Source organism: Thalassophryne amazonica, chromosome 4, assembly GCF_902500255.1.
Source record: "Thalassophryne amazonica chromosome 4, fThaAma1.1, whole genome shotgun sequence".
In the NCBI taxonomy this organism is placed as follows: domain Eukaryota; kingdom Metazoa; phylum Chordata; class Actinopteri; order Batrachoidiformes; family Batrachoididae; genus Thalassophryne; species Thalassophryne amazonica.
Genome location: NC_047106.1, coordinates 135,990,595 through 136,004,364, shown reverse-complemented (window position 1 = coordinate 136,004,364; position 13,770 = coordinate 135,990,595). Strand labels below are relative to the sequence as shown.

General features: G+C 39.9%; 1 protein-coding gene across 2 annotated transcripts in view; it reads left to right on the top strand.

The window, feature by feature from the left end:
* The window catches only part of LOC117508808 (alpha-actinin-4), a 162,847-nt gene extending 150,177 nt beyond the window's left edge, over positions 1 to 12,670 (top strand). For both annotated transcript variants that reach the window (XM_034168643.1, XM_034168642.1), the window contains exons 21-22: positions 3,976 to 4,134; positions 11,002 to 12,670. In XM_034168643.1, the coding sequence (XP_034024534.1) occupies positions 3,976 to 4,134; positions 11,002 to 11,160 (318 nt within the window). In that variant the 3' untranslated portion in view covers positions 11,161 to 12,670. The remainder of the gene's footprint in view (positions 1 to 3,975; positions 4,135 to 11,001) is intronic.
* Positions 12,671 to 13,770: the final 1,100 nt, after the last annotated feature.

Below are 13,770 nucleotides of genomic sequence, written 5' to 3'. Positions count from 1 at the left end.
GTATTGTGAGATTTTGGCAAACAACGTCCTTCCCTCAGTAAGAGCATTGGAGATGGGTCATGGCTGGGTCTTCCAGCATGACAGTGACCCAAAACACAGCCAGGGCAACTAAGGAGGGGCTCTGTAAGAAGCATTTCAAGGTCCTGGAGTGGCCTGGCCAGTCTCCAGACCTGAACTCTATAGAAAATCTTTGGAGGGAGCTGAAACTTGAAACCTGAAAGATCTGAAGATCTGTTTGGAGGAGTGGACCAAAATCCCTGCTGCAGTGTGCAAACTTGGTCAAGAACTACAGGAAATGTCTGACCTCTGTAATTGCAAACAAAGGTTTCTGTCAAAATATTTAGGTCTGTTTTTCTATTGTAGCAAATACTTATTTCATTCAATAAAATGCAAATTAACTATTTAAAAATCATACAATGTCATTTTCTGTTTTTTAGATTCTGTCTCTCTCATTTGAAGTGTACCTACAATAAAGTTTACAGACCTCTCCATTCTTTGTAGGTGGGAAAACCTGTAAAATCATCAGTGGATCAAATACTTATTTGTCACTATCTGTCCAATGCTGTGGCATTAGCATTTATAGTAAGTACATATGCTGTAGCACTAGGCAGGTATCCTTGAAAGAAGGTCTACATAGATGGAATCTTTTATTACAGTAAGGTTTCCACATGCCCCAACATACAAAAATAAATAAAAAAAAAAAAATGGAAATTCATAAAATTCGGTCTTTGTTGTGGCCCCGAAATGCCTCTAACATGCTCATAAACTGTGAGCTTCCGGGGGGCTTTTCTTTTCTCATTTTCATGCCTGTTTGTATAAATCGTGAATATAGTTATAAAGCCTCCGTACTTGCAGACCAGCTTCCTTAAACTAATTGATAATTGATTTAGGTTTTTGCAAATTTATAAAAAAATAATAAAAAAAAAAAAGCTAAGACATCACATGTTCATAAGTATTCACAGCCATGCAACTCTAAATTGAGCTCAGGTGCATCCTGTTTCCACTGATCATTGAGATGTTTCTACAGCTTAATGGGAGTCCACCTGGGGTCAGTTCAGTAGATTGGACATGATTTGGAAAGACACACCTGTCTACATGTAAGGTCCCACAGTTGACAGTGCAGGTCAGAGCACAAATGAAGTCAAAGAAATTGTCTGTAGACCTCTGAGACAGAATTGTCTCAAGGCACAAATCTGGAGAAGGGTACAGAAACATTTCTGCTGCTTTGAAGGTCCCAATGAGTACATTGACCTCCATCATCTGTAAATAGAAGTTTAGAGCCACCAGATTTCTTCCTAGAGCTGGCCACCAATCTAAACTGAGCAAATGGGGAAGAAGGACCTTAGTCAGGGAGGTGACCAAGAATTCGATGGTCACTCTGTCAGAGCTCCAGCATTCCTCTGTGGAGAGAGGAGAACCTTCCAGAAGGACAACCATCTCTGCAGCAATCCACCAATCAGGCCTATATGGTAGAGTGGCCAGACAGAAGCCACTCCTTGGTAAAAGGCACATGGCAGCCTGCCTGGCGTTTGCCAAAAGGCACCTGAAGGACTCTCAGACCATGAGAAATAAAATTCTGTGGTCTGAGACAAAAATTGAAGTCTTTGGTGTGAATGCCAGACATCATGTTTGGAGGAAACCAGGCACCATCCCTACAGTGAAGCATGGTGGTAGCAACATCATGCTGTGGGGATGGAACTGGGAGACTAGTCAGGATTGAGGGAAAGATGAATGCAGCAATGTACAGACACATCCTGGATGAAAACCTGCTCCAGAGCACTCTTGACCTCAGACTGGGATGACGGTTCATCTTTCAGCAGGACAATGACCCTAAGCACAGTCAAGATATCAAAGGAGTGGCTTCAGGACAACTCTGTGAATGAGTGTTCCAGTCAGAGCCCAGACCTGAATCTGATTGAACATCTCTGGAGAGATCTGAAAATGGCTGTGCCCCATCCAACTTGATAGAGCATGAGAGGTGCTTCAAAGAGAAATGTGTAGAACTTGGCAAACATAGGTGCACCAAATGTTTGGCATCATATTCAAGAAGGCCTGAGGCTGTAATTTCTGCCAATGGTGCATCAGCGAAGGGTGTGAATACTTATGAACAATGTGATTTCTTGTTTTTTTTTTTTTTTTTTACTTCAAATTAAAAAAAAAAAAAAAACAAACTTTTTCATGTTGTTATGGGGTGGTGTTGTGAGTAGAATTTTGAGGGCAAAATAGTTAAGTGTGTGTCCCCTTCAGTTTAAGACAGTAACACAGAAATAACAAGTCTGTCATGTAACTTACCAGGTTAACATAATGTGTAATGAATAAAACCTTTTACACCTGGTCAAATTTGATGCGTCAGATCACTCATAAAACCTACTTTGTCTTTGTTTTATTTTGTAATATCTCTTCGACCTGCCTGCCACCTGCTGAACATTTCCGTGCTTCGTGGATTGATGGATTAGCAGCAGGTGTTGGGGTGTTTCTACCCAGAAATGTAGTAAATCTAAAAAAATATAAAATTACTTTGTTTCACGGTGGTTACATTCTCAAACTCGAAACAGATTTGTATTTATTTGTAATGAACTTGTCAGTTTCTTCTATTTCCAAAGCCTCAGTCTGGTGGCCACCTTGCTGTGTTTTTTTTTAAAAGAAAAACACAATTTAAGACAGAATGTAGCTAAAACGTTCCTGAATCTAACCTCAAGCCTGCTGACACTCTGCTCTCTGTTGCTTCTGCTTGTCTCCCTTGTATGTTGCTTTCGTACTTTTTGCATGTCCTCTGTCATAATATAGGCTCATGAAAAATGTAGTTGGTACGTCGTCTTCAGTGCTCATCTGTGATGTTGTTTCCAGTGCAATTGACTCATGATCATTTTGTCACTATATGTGTGTAAATAAAATATTAAGACCACATCTTAAGCTTCCTGACACCAAAGTCTGGGGTGGCAGTTGGGTTTGTTTTAAAAAAAGAAAAAAAAATCTTTTCCTGGCTGTAGGTTTGATCCATAACTATTTGGACAATAACGCAATTTCTGTAATTTTGTCGCTATACACCACCACAATAGAGATTAAACATAATCAGAAGCTGTAGTTCCTCCAGTCACAGCCACAAAACCACAGAACACTTTTCAGAGTTGGCATGAGTGTCTTGGTGGCTTCCTTCAGCTGCTGTCTTGTTGTGAGATTGTTCAGTTGAGAGCTGTCTACTGAGAAAGATTTCCCAGATACTGTTTGTATTCTTTAATGAATGATATTAGTGAAGTCTAAAGCCATGTTTATCCCCACTTTTCTAAAGAAAACTGGCTCAAAAAGTGAATCTTCTGATTATATTATGGGCTGTAGATGATGGAATCCTTAAATTCCTTGCAATTGAACGTTGAGAAACGTTCTTAAATTGTTGGACTATTTTTTTCATGCCGTTGTTCACAAAGTTATGATCCTCGCCCCATCGTGGCTTGTGAACAGCTGAACCTTTTGGGGATGCTCCTTTAATACCCAATCATGACACTCACAATTAGTGTCCTCAGTTGCCAAACGCTTATTGAGTGTTGTTAGAAGGAAAGGTGATGTAACACAGTGGTAAACATACCACTGTCCCAGCTTTTTTTAAATGTGTTGCAGGCATCCATTTCAAAATGAGCAAATATTTGCACAAAAGCAATAAAGTTTATCAGTTTAAACATTAAATATCTTGTCTTTGTGGTGTATTCAATTGAATATAGGTTGAAGAGGATTTGAAAATCATTGTATTTTGTTTTTATTTACATTTTACACAATGTCCCAACTTCACTGGAATTGGAGTGGTAAGTCAGGAATTGAAATGAATTTGGTAAATGATCACTCAAGTTTTGGGTATTTTTTTGTAGTGGTCCTAATATTTTTGCACGTCTGCGGTGCTGCTCCTCAATTGTATTTGTATGAACATGCGTCTGTAGATATTTCTGTCCGTCTTGGGTTAAGCCATTGTTTCCTGCTTACTAGGGTGATGCGGAGTTTGCTCGCATCATGGGTATCGTGGACCCGAACAACAGCGGTGCCGTCACCTTCCAGGCCTTCATCGACTTCATGTCCAGAGAAACAACAGACACGGACACCGCAGACCAAGTCATCGCATCCTTCAAGATCCTGGCTGGGGACAAGGTTTGTCTGTCTGTCTCCTAATAGATGGGATTACTGGCCTGTTTTGGTTGATAGTTCTGCTAAGCTCTACTTTGCTGGGGTGTGAAGTCCAGCTCACATCACATACCTCCTCTGGTTTACGTGGGTCAAAAAGAGCAAGGTGTAGTAGTTGTGCTGCCTTTTTTTTGTGGTTGTTTTGTTTAAATTCACCTAAAATGCAGTGAGGATAGACTGTGACCCAATTGGCTCATCGGGTCACCACCCAACCTCACCGTGTTTTGGGTGCATTTATATCTCTACTTTGATTGCACTCTGTCACCAACAAGTCATTTTAATAGCAGATATAAATGGGCTCTGTTTAATATTTAAAATTGGATATACACAGAAGTGGGACAAACCAGGACAGTTAAACCCAGGAAGAAAATCTAATGCCTAGATTTTTGTTTGTTCAACATGACTAGGAGGAATTTCCAGTGATGTTTATAATCTTAGTTTTCAGTCAGTTCTTTTGGACTCAATGCGGACTGAATCTTTGAAGTGCCTGAAGATATCTGGTATCTACAAGTGCTTGGATTCAGGACATGTCTGTTGTCATTGGTACTTCTTGCCGTACCTCAGTCTTTATGTTTATTTTAAAAGCTTTACACAGTAAAGACACTAATGTTAGGAGTGAGGAAGACTTTGGTGGCCACTGCAGTGGAAGTGCACAAAGCGTGTGTGTGTGTGTGCAGGGACAATGCAAAGGGAACAAGAGAAACTCCGTCTTGTCTGACTTTTCTCATTTAATTTGGTTTGTTCGCACCGGGGTATGGCAAAACTGGCAAAAAATGACTGGAAGAGAAAAATGTCACACAGAACCTTCCAAACTAGTTAAAAGAAATAAAAGACGATTTATTCTCTGCAAAATATGGTATATTTTGAAGTAGCTCCAATTCTATCAGTTGTTAGATCTCTTAACAATATATTTTAGTGACTGTATAGGCATGCAAGTGTTTTTCAAAAGCATACTGGTTTGTGCATATGTATGTGCATCCCATCCACATCAGAAATCCTGCCGTAGCCTCTGATGCTCCAAAATGATGCATGTACAGTAAAGGCAGGGGAGACCGTTCGGTTGGCGACACTGATGATTATAGTAAAACTGGCCTAAACCATCATCGTATAAACTGGATACTCACACTCACTACACAAAAGCAAAAGTCCCAGTGCTTTTGTATGATTTTCCATGTACAACCCCTGGCAAAAATTATGGAATCACCGGCCTCGGAGGATGTTCATTCAGTTGTTTAATTTTGTAGAAAAAAAGCAGATCACAGACATGACACAAAACTAAAGTCATTTCAAATGGAAACTTTCTGGCTTTAAGAAACACTATAAGAAATCAAGAAAAAAAAAATTGTGGCAGTCAGTAACGGTTACTTTTTTAGACCAAGCAGAAGGAAAAAAATATGGAATCACTCAATTCTGAGGAAAAAATTGGAATGGAATGGAATCATGAAAAACAACGCTCCAACACATCACTAGTATTTTGTTGCACCACCTCTGGCTTTTATAACAGCTTGCAGTCTCTGAGGCATAGACTTAATGAGTGACAAACAGTACTCTTCATCAATCTGGCTCCAACTTTCTCTGATTGCTGTTGCCAGATCAGCTTTGCAGGTTGGAGCCTTGTCATGGACCATTTTCTTCAACTTCCACCAAAGATTTTCAATTGGATTAAGATCCGGACTATTTGTAGGCCATGCCATTGACCATATATGTCTTTTTGCAAGGAATGTTTTCACAGTTTTTGCTCTATGGCAAAATGCATTATCATCTTGAAAAATGATTTCATCATCCCCAAACATCCTTTCAATTGATGGGATAAGAAAAGTGTCCAAAATATCAACGTAAACTTGTGCATTTATTGATGATGTAATGACAGCTGTCTCCCCAGTGCCTTTACCTGACATGCAGCCCCATATCATCAATGACTGTGGAAATTTACATGTTCTCTTCAGGCAGTCATCTTTATAAATCTCATTGGAACGGCACCAAACAAAAGTTCCAGCATCATCACCTTGCCCAATGCAGATTCGAGATTCATCACTGAATATGACTTTCATCCAGTCATCCACAGTCCATGATTGCTTTTCCTTAGCTCACTGTAACCTTGTTTTTTTCTGTTTAGGTGTTAATGATGGCTTTCGTTTAGCTTTTCTGTATGTAAATCCCATTTCCTTTAGGCGGTTTCTTACAGTTCAGTCACAGACGTTGACTCCAGTTTCCTCCCATTCGTTCCTCATTTGTTTTGTTGTGCATTTTCGGTTTTTGAGACATATTGCTTTAAGTTTTCTGTCTTGACGCTTTGATGTCTTCCTTGGTCTACCAGTATGTTTGCCTTTAACAGCCTTCCTATGTTGTTTGTATTTGGTCCAGAGTTTACACAGTTGACTGTGAACAACCAACATTTTTTGCAACATTGCGTGATGATTTACCCTCTTTTAAGAGTTTGATAATCCTCTCCTTTGTTTCAATTGACATCTCTCGTGTTGGAGTCATGATTCATGTCAGTCCACTTGGTGCAACAGCTCTCCAAGGTGTGATCACTCCTTTTTAGATGCAGACTAACAAGCAGATCTGATTTGATGCAGGTGTTAGTTTTGGGGATGAAACTTTACAGGGTGATTCCATAATTTATTCCTCAGAATTGAGTGAGTCCATATTTTTTTTTCCCTCTGCTTGGTCTAAAAAAGTAACCGTTACTGACTGCCACAATTATTTTTTCCTGATTTCTTAGTGTTTCTTAAAGCCAGAAAGTTGCCATTTGAAATGACTTTAGTTTTGTGTCATGTCTGTGATCTGCTTTTTTTCTACAAAATTAAACAACTGAATGAACATCCTCCAAGGCTGGTGATTCCATAATTATTGCCAGGGGTTGTAATAAACACCATATATAACTGATTTTTGCTCACATCAGACAAAACGTCCCACCCCATCGCAATGTATTTCCATTAAAAACCCTCGTCTGTACCTGATAGAGCAGTCTGGACGTGCCCAGTAACACTCAGTAATTGGCACTCACCAATTCAAGGAAAGTAGGTACTATATTTTCTTGATTAAAAGCCGTCACTTTTTTTTTTTTTTTCTCAAACCGGGCTCATACCCAGCACCTAAAGGAGCCAGGCCATAATACAAGGCCAGCAATTATTAATAAAATGCTGCTTGTTGCCTTGCTGTAATATGGTGTTAAGTTTCACACCTATCCCTGGGTTTGACAAACCAAACCAGTTTAGATCAGAGCCCTCTGCTTGGATGCAAATCCTCCCCAGAGCCTGACGTGCAGCTGCCAAACAATGGCGACCACAAGGACTGTGATTTGTCATGTTTCCGGTTTCACTTCCTCCTCTCCCGTCATATTTTTAAAATTTTTGCAGTGTGCCTGCCGATTACATTTCAATCATGGATTAAATATGTTTGGGAGAGAAGTCCCCAAATATGATAAACTTAACAACACAGAGCTTGAAAGAAGTGGAGCTCTTTGAGGGACAAATTGATCCAGAAAAGGCCACTGTTCCTGTGGTAAATTGCATAAAGACGCAACTGAGAACTTAAAGGGTCATGTGTACGTTGACATCACTGCATGGCCACACAGAGTTAGAAGTACAGAAGTATAAATCAGGCTTTAGGATTTTAAGGTACCACTCAGCAGCGGACTTAAAAAAAAAAAAAGAAAAAAAAAAAAAAAAGAATTGATGTTGTCCATTTTATACATATAGTGGATTTTGTCTGTTTTATAACAGTCTTCAGTTACAGTAGTGTTCAGAATAATAGTAGTGCTATGTGAATAAAAAGATTGAGTATATTTCTTATTGTTACATGGGAAACAAGGTACCAGTAAATTCTCACAAATCCAACAAGACCAAGCGTTCATGATATGCACACTCTTAAGGCTATGAAATTGGGCTATTAATAAAAAAAAAAAAAGGTAGAAAAGGGGGTGGAAGGACGCATGGAAGAAAACAGAAAACAACCATCAAAATGGATAGAAGAATAACCAGAATGGCAAAGGCTCACCCATTGATCAGCTCCAGGATGATCATAGACAGTCTGGAGTTACCTGTAAGTGCTGTGACAGTTAGACACCTTTGTGAAGCTAATTTATTTACAAGAATCCCCTGCAAAGTCCCTCTGTTAAATAAGACATGTGCAGAAGAGGTTACAATTTGCCAAAGAACACATCAACTGGCCTAAAGAGAAATGGAGGAATATTTGTGGACTGATGAGAGTAAAATTGTTCTTTGAATTCAAGCCACAGTTCACAGTGAAGACAGTGAAGCATGGTGGTGCAAGCATCATGATATGGGCATGTTTCTCCTACTATGGTGTTGGGCCTATATATCGCATACCAGATATCATAGATCAGTTTGGATATGTCAAAATACTTGAAGAGGTCATGTTGCCTTATGCTGAAGAGGACATGCCCTTGAAATGGGTGTTTCAACAAGACAATGACCCCAAGCACACTAGTAAACGAGCAAAATCTTGGTTCCAAACCAACAAAATTAATGCCTCGCAGATGTGAAGAAATCATGAAAAACTGTGGTTATACAACTAAATACTAGTTTAGTGATTCACAGGATTGCTAAAAAAGCAGTTTGAACATAATAGTTTTGAGTTTGTAGCGTCAACAGAAGATGCTACTATTATTGTGAACACCCCCTTTTCTACTTTTTTTTTTTACTAATAGCCCAATTTCATAGCCTTAAGAGTGTGCATATCATGAATGCTTGGTCTTGTTGGATTTGTGAGAATCTACTGAATCTACTGGTACCTTGTTTCCCATGTAACAATAAGAAATATACTCAAAACCTGGATTAATCTTAAGTCACATAGCACTACTATTATTCTGAAGACTACTGTATAACGGACAAAATTTGCTGATCCACCTGAACGTTGTATGCGGGTATTACTGTATTAACAAAATGATACTTGCTGCCTGCACACATATTCCTGGGTGTAGCAAGCTAAAGACAGCTGCTTTAGATCTGTCATGTAGCGTCTAGCTCAACGTTCTCAATTTCTTATAGGGGGATGGTAAGAAATCAGTGCAGTGCTAATTGAAAACCCTAACAGTGCGCCACCTGCCGTCAAATTACTGGTATACTGTACATCAGCATATACGCTGGAGCAGAAGGCCGCCATTTGGACACTTGTCATTGGGGATGAGTATTGATAAAATTTTATCTATCAATACCATTATCGATCCGATTCCTTATTGATTCCCTTATCGATACCTCGTGAATATTCTGTGTACTAAAAGTAGGCTTTACAGCTTTTCTATGTCAACATCATTTTACTGAGTCTTAAAGTAAATAAATATAAAATTGGTCACTGGATCCTTAAACTCTGGACCTAATAAACTCTACATGGTAGATCCTTGATCTCTGGACATAAATAGAAATGAACAAAATCTGTAGTTTTTGTCAAAAGCATTTCCTTTCAGACATTGGCATGAATGTCTTTCCATACATCTGAGCTGAGGTCTTGCAGCTGGCTGCACTACACATCAGGATGTAATTTATAAAAAATGCAGGACATCTCATTTTGGGAGGAAAAAAAAAACATTTTCGTCGATTGTGGTTTGTCTGTATTACAGCATTTGGAAAGAGGTGTCATTTTATTTAAAGTGGCGATTCGCTTTGAAGTTATTAATTCCGACCGGACTCTTTTGCTGGGGCTACTACAGCAAAACGTTTGATCCTCTTCTACTACAACAAGCAGCAAACGGTCACGTCTTGTAGTTTAGACGATTCATAATCCAGTGTGACTGTAAGTAAAAGTTGGTCTTCTTCGTCAGTTCACACCAGCCTGTCAGCTTATGCTCTTGCTTTTAGCATTAGTCTTTGTCATCAAGCTTTGTGCGCATGCTATCTTCTTCTGTTTTCTTTGGGAGCCTTACAGTGCCACATACAGCCTTGGCATATACACTACAGTGTTTTCAGCGGTTTTGTGTATGTGCAGGTATTTCTTGAAATGGTGCCTTGTTTACGGCACACTTTTTGAAAACGTCAAAAATGTATAGGGAATGTTCGTTTCCATGTGGACCAGGCACAAATGTGAGTTGAGAGAGGATTCTGTGATGAAATGAGTGGATTCCCCCTAGGTGGCAGTATGCAACATAAAGCTGTCTGCTGCAGTACTCCAGTAATACCCAAAATTCATTTCCCCCTCCAATAATGTCTAATTATGGACTGTCAGAACCCGTATTAAAGAAAAAGAATGATGAGCACTGACACATTGCACTCACATTGACATGATTATGTAATCTATGCTGTGGAGGCAACCCTGGTTTTAAATTTATGCTGACTCGCAGTGTGTTTCAAAATATCATCACGCCGCTACACGGCTGCATCAGTTCTGGCAGACATAAGAAGAGAATACAGGGTGCGCAAAAGAATGCAGAGCCCTTTTGACATGCTGACGCCAACTCGTAGCATTGAGTCATCACTGCTGAACCCACGGCGGCCTCATTAATAGCAGAGCGCACAAACAGAGCCGCTCAGGAATCATGTGCATGGATGTTTCTCCATAAAACGTAGGATTTCGCAAGAAGCACTGACACTTGAAAAGACAAGTAAAGGTATGCAGACCTCTGGCTGTGTGGGTGCACGTGCCTTGTGGTAGAAACGTCACTTTGCGGCTGAGGTACCACCCATCATGAGGAGACGGGAGCGATCCGGCCAGCTGAATGAAATTCTTATCTCCCTGCACAGCTCCTAATCTAAATGTGCAATTTGTCCTGTAAATTATATTGTTCCCTCTTGCTCTTTGGTGTTCGTACATTATTTAAAAATCTAATTTCTTCTTCTTCTTTTTTTTTTTTTTTTTCTTTTCTTTTTCCATCAGAACTTCATCACAGCTGATGAGCTGAGGAGGGAGCTGCCGCCCGACCAGGCAGAGTACTGCATTGCCCGCATGGCGCCCTACACGGGACCTGACGCCATCCCCGGTGCCCTCGACTACATGTCTTTCTCCACCGCTCTCTACGGAGAGAGCGATCTGTAGAGAGGAGCACCGCATTGAAGAGGGAGAGGAGGAAGGGGGAGGGAGGTAGAGAGGTCATCTTCATCTGTTTCCAGACACCTGAAATCCAGCATTTTGACTAAACGAGGAGTGTGTATGTGTGTGTGTGTGTGCGTTTGTGTGTGCGTGCGTGCGTGCATGCGTTCGTGTGCGTGTGCCAGTTTAGAAATCACCACAAATGTCAGGGTTTTTGGTTTTTCTAGACTCTCTGAACATATTGAAGTTATATTTAGCTTTGACCAAACTTTTTTTTTTTTTTTTTTTTTTACAGAAATTTTATGTTAACAGAAATCAGTGATAGTTTGTTGTAAAGATGTTTGGAGCAGCATGTCTCGGGGTGGGTCTTGTGACAGTTGATCTGTAGTCCAGGTTCTCTGTACCAGCTGCCTTTTTTAGGGGGGTCATATTCAGGGTGGTTGCTAATTTGGCATTTATGATGTGGGGGTGGGTGCTAATCTGATGTTTATATGGGATTGGGTGCTAATGTAGCGTTTGATGCGGCATGGGTGCTAATCTGGTGTTTGTGGCACAGGGTGGGCACTAATCTGGCGTTTGATGCAGGGGTGCTCTTTGGGTCATTATTTCGGCGACTGGGTGGTTTTTGGTTTAAACTGCGAACGGTTTGTGTGTTTGAAGCTCCAGACAGATGTGCTGCAGGTATTAAACGGTGTTGAGATGAAACATTTACCAATAATTCCCATGATGCTCTATGAGGAGACCTCTGACCTGTCCAACCTCTGTGCTCTTTTCCTCTTCTCATCTTTGTCCTGATGAATTTGTTTAATTTCTGGAGCGGTGTGGATGGGGTGGGGGGGTGGGGGACTCTGTGCTGTATATACTTATTTTTTCAGTGCGACAAACGAGAGTCCAGGGCTTAGAGAATCATTGGTCGCCTGCTCTCCAGTATGGCAACGTAGTGGCATTTATAAAAAATAATAATAATAAAGAATAAATATACAAAACACAGAAATTAAAAAGCTTACAATGACAAAGACAGTTTGGGTGTTTTGGTGTAAGCTTCCAGAAGTTCTTGACTATTTTTCAAGATTCTTTGAATTCGGAACAGAACCTATGATGGAGTTAATGTTGGTAGTGTTTAGATGATGCTCGTGTTCCTGAAGGTCTTCTCCCATGACAGACCACGCTGTTGTTCACCGTAACCTTCTCCTTCTGATCAAGTATTCTTCTCAGTGGCCATCAGGGGCTTATTGAAAATAAAACTTTTCCTTTGTCACTGCAGTAGCCAGAGTTTAGTTGGGTTTGTTTGTTTGTTTGTTTGTTTTATACACACTGAACAAACCTGCAGAAATCATATTTGAAATGTCACAGATGCATTTGATTGGCTGAATGAAGGTTCTTGCACTTCCTGGATTGAGCAGTTACGTTTGTAAGAATTCTTCTGAGAACTGTAGTGGCTCCGGACCTGTTCTCCCTCTCTCTCCCACTCCTCCCGTACCTTCCCCGTTCTTCCATCTCCTCACTTCCTTTTTAATAAAAAAAAAATGTGGACAGGAGAGTTACGGAAACTTTACATGATATGAAAAATGAAAATGCTAAAGATGAAATTATGAAGCAAAAAGTCTATGCAATCAAACTGTGTTCAGTGTGTGATTTTTGTTTTGGAAATACTGGAATATTATCATTGGACCCCTTATCGGTAACATCCCTGTCTAAATTTAAGAGGATGACCAGCTTCTCCAGTGGGGTTTTTTTCCCCCTCTTCTCTTCTTTGGGGGAGAGTGATGGACAGGCCAGCAAGGAATTAAGAAAATACTTGGACCAATTTTTTTTTTTTTTTTTTTTTAGTTTTCTTTTGTCCAGTCTTACCCCCCCCCCCCCCCCCCCCCCCCCATAACATCAGAGACAATTGAACTCTGGATTTGTGATTTTCCTTTTTTTGTACTCTTTAATATCAAACCTTATCTGCTATATGGAAACTGCAATGCCTTCTGTCTCTAATGATAAATGAGTTTCACAAAGCACACATAAAGGTTTCCTTACAAAATATCACTGCTTCTCTCATTTTTTTCTTTGTATATCTTTTTTTATTATATGGCTACAACAGTACGCACGCTCTGATTGGCTGATTTCCGGTCTGGTACTTTACCATATCAGACGTCACAATTTTCACGCCGCAAAAATCAAACAAAGGTGAACAAAGAAATTATGAGTGACAGAGGACCATTCTTTTATTACACTGATGAGTTTGAATTGGAGGAATTAACAAGATGAAAACAGCTCTGAACAGCCATATAATTACCAAATTATTAACCGCGCTTGCTCAGTCTGAACGGGAAAATATCAGACCGTGGTCTCGGTACTTTTTTGTGCACTCTGTTAATTCTTAATTATTTTTGAGCTAGAAAAACATTTAAAGAGAAAGCAAGAAAACAATTTTACTATATGCAATAATCTGACCAATTGACTGTAGACTGTAAGGATGCTTTAAAAGTGATCCAACTCAGATTTTGCACATTCATGTAACAGCCAAAACCTATTTACTATGTAAAGATGTAGTTTTCTTTCTTTAATTGTCCTGTGCAGAGATTGAAGCAACGCTCAGAGGGCATGTGCTCTGAGCTTTTGTATCTC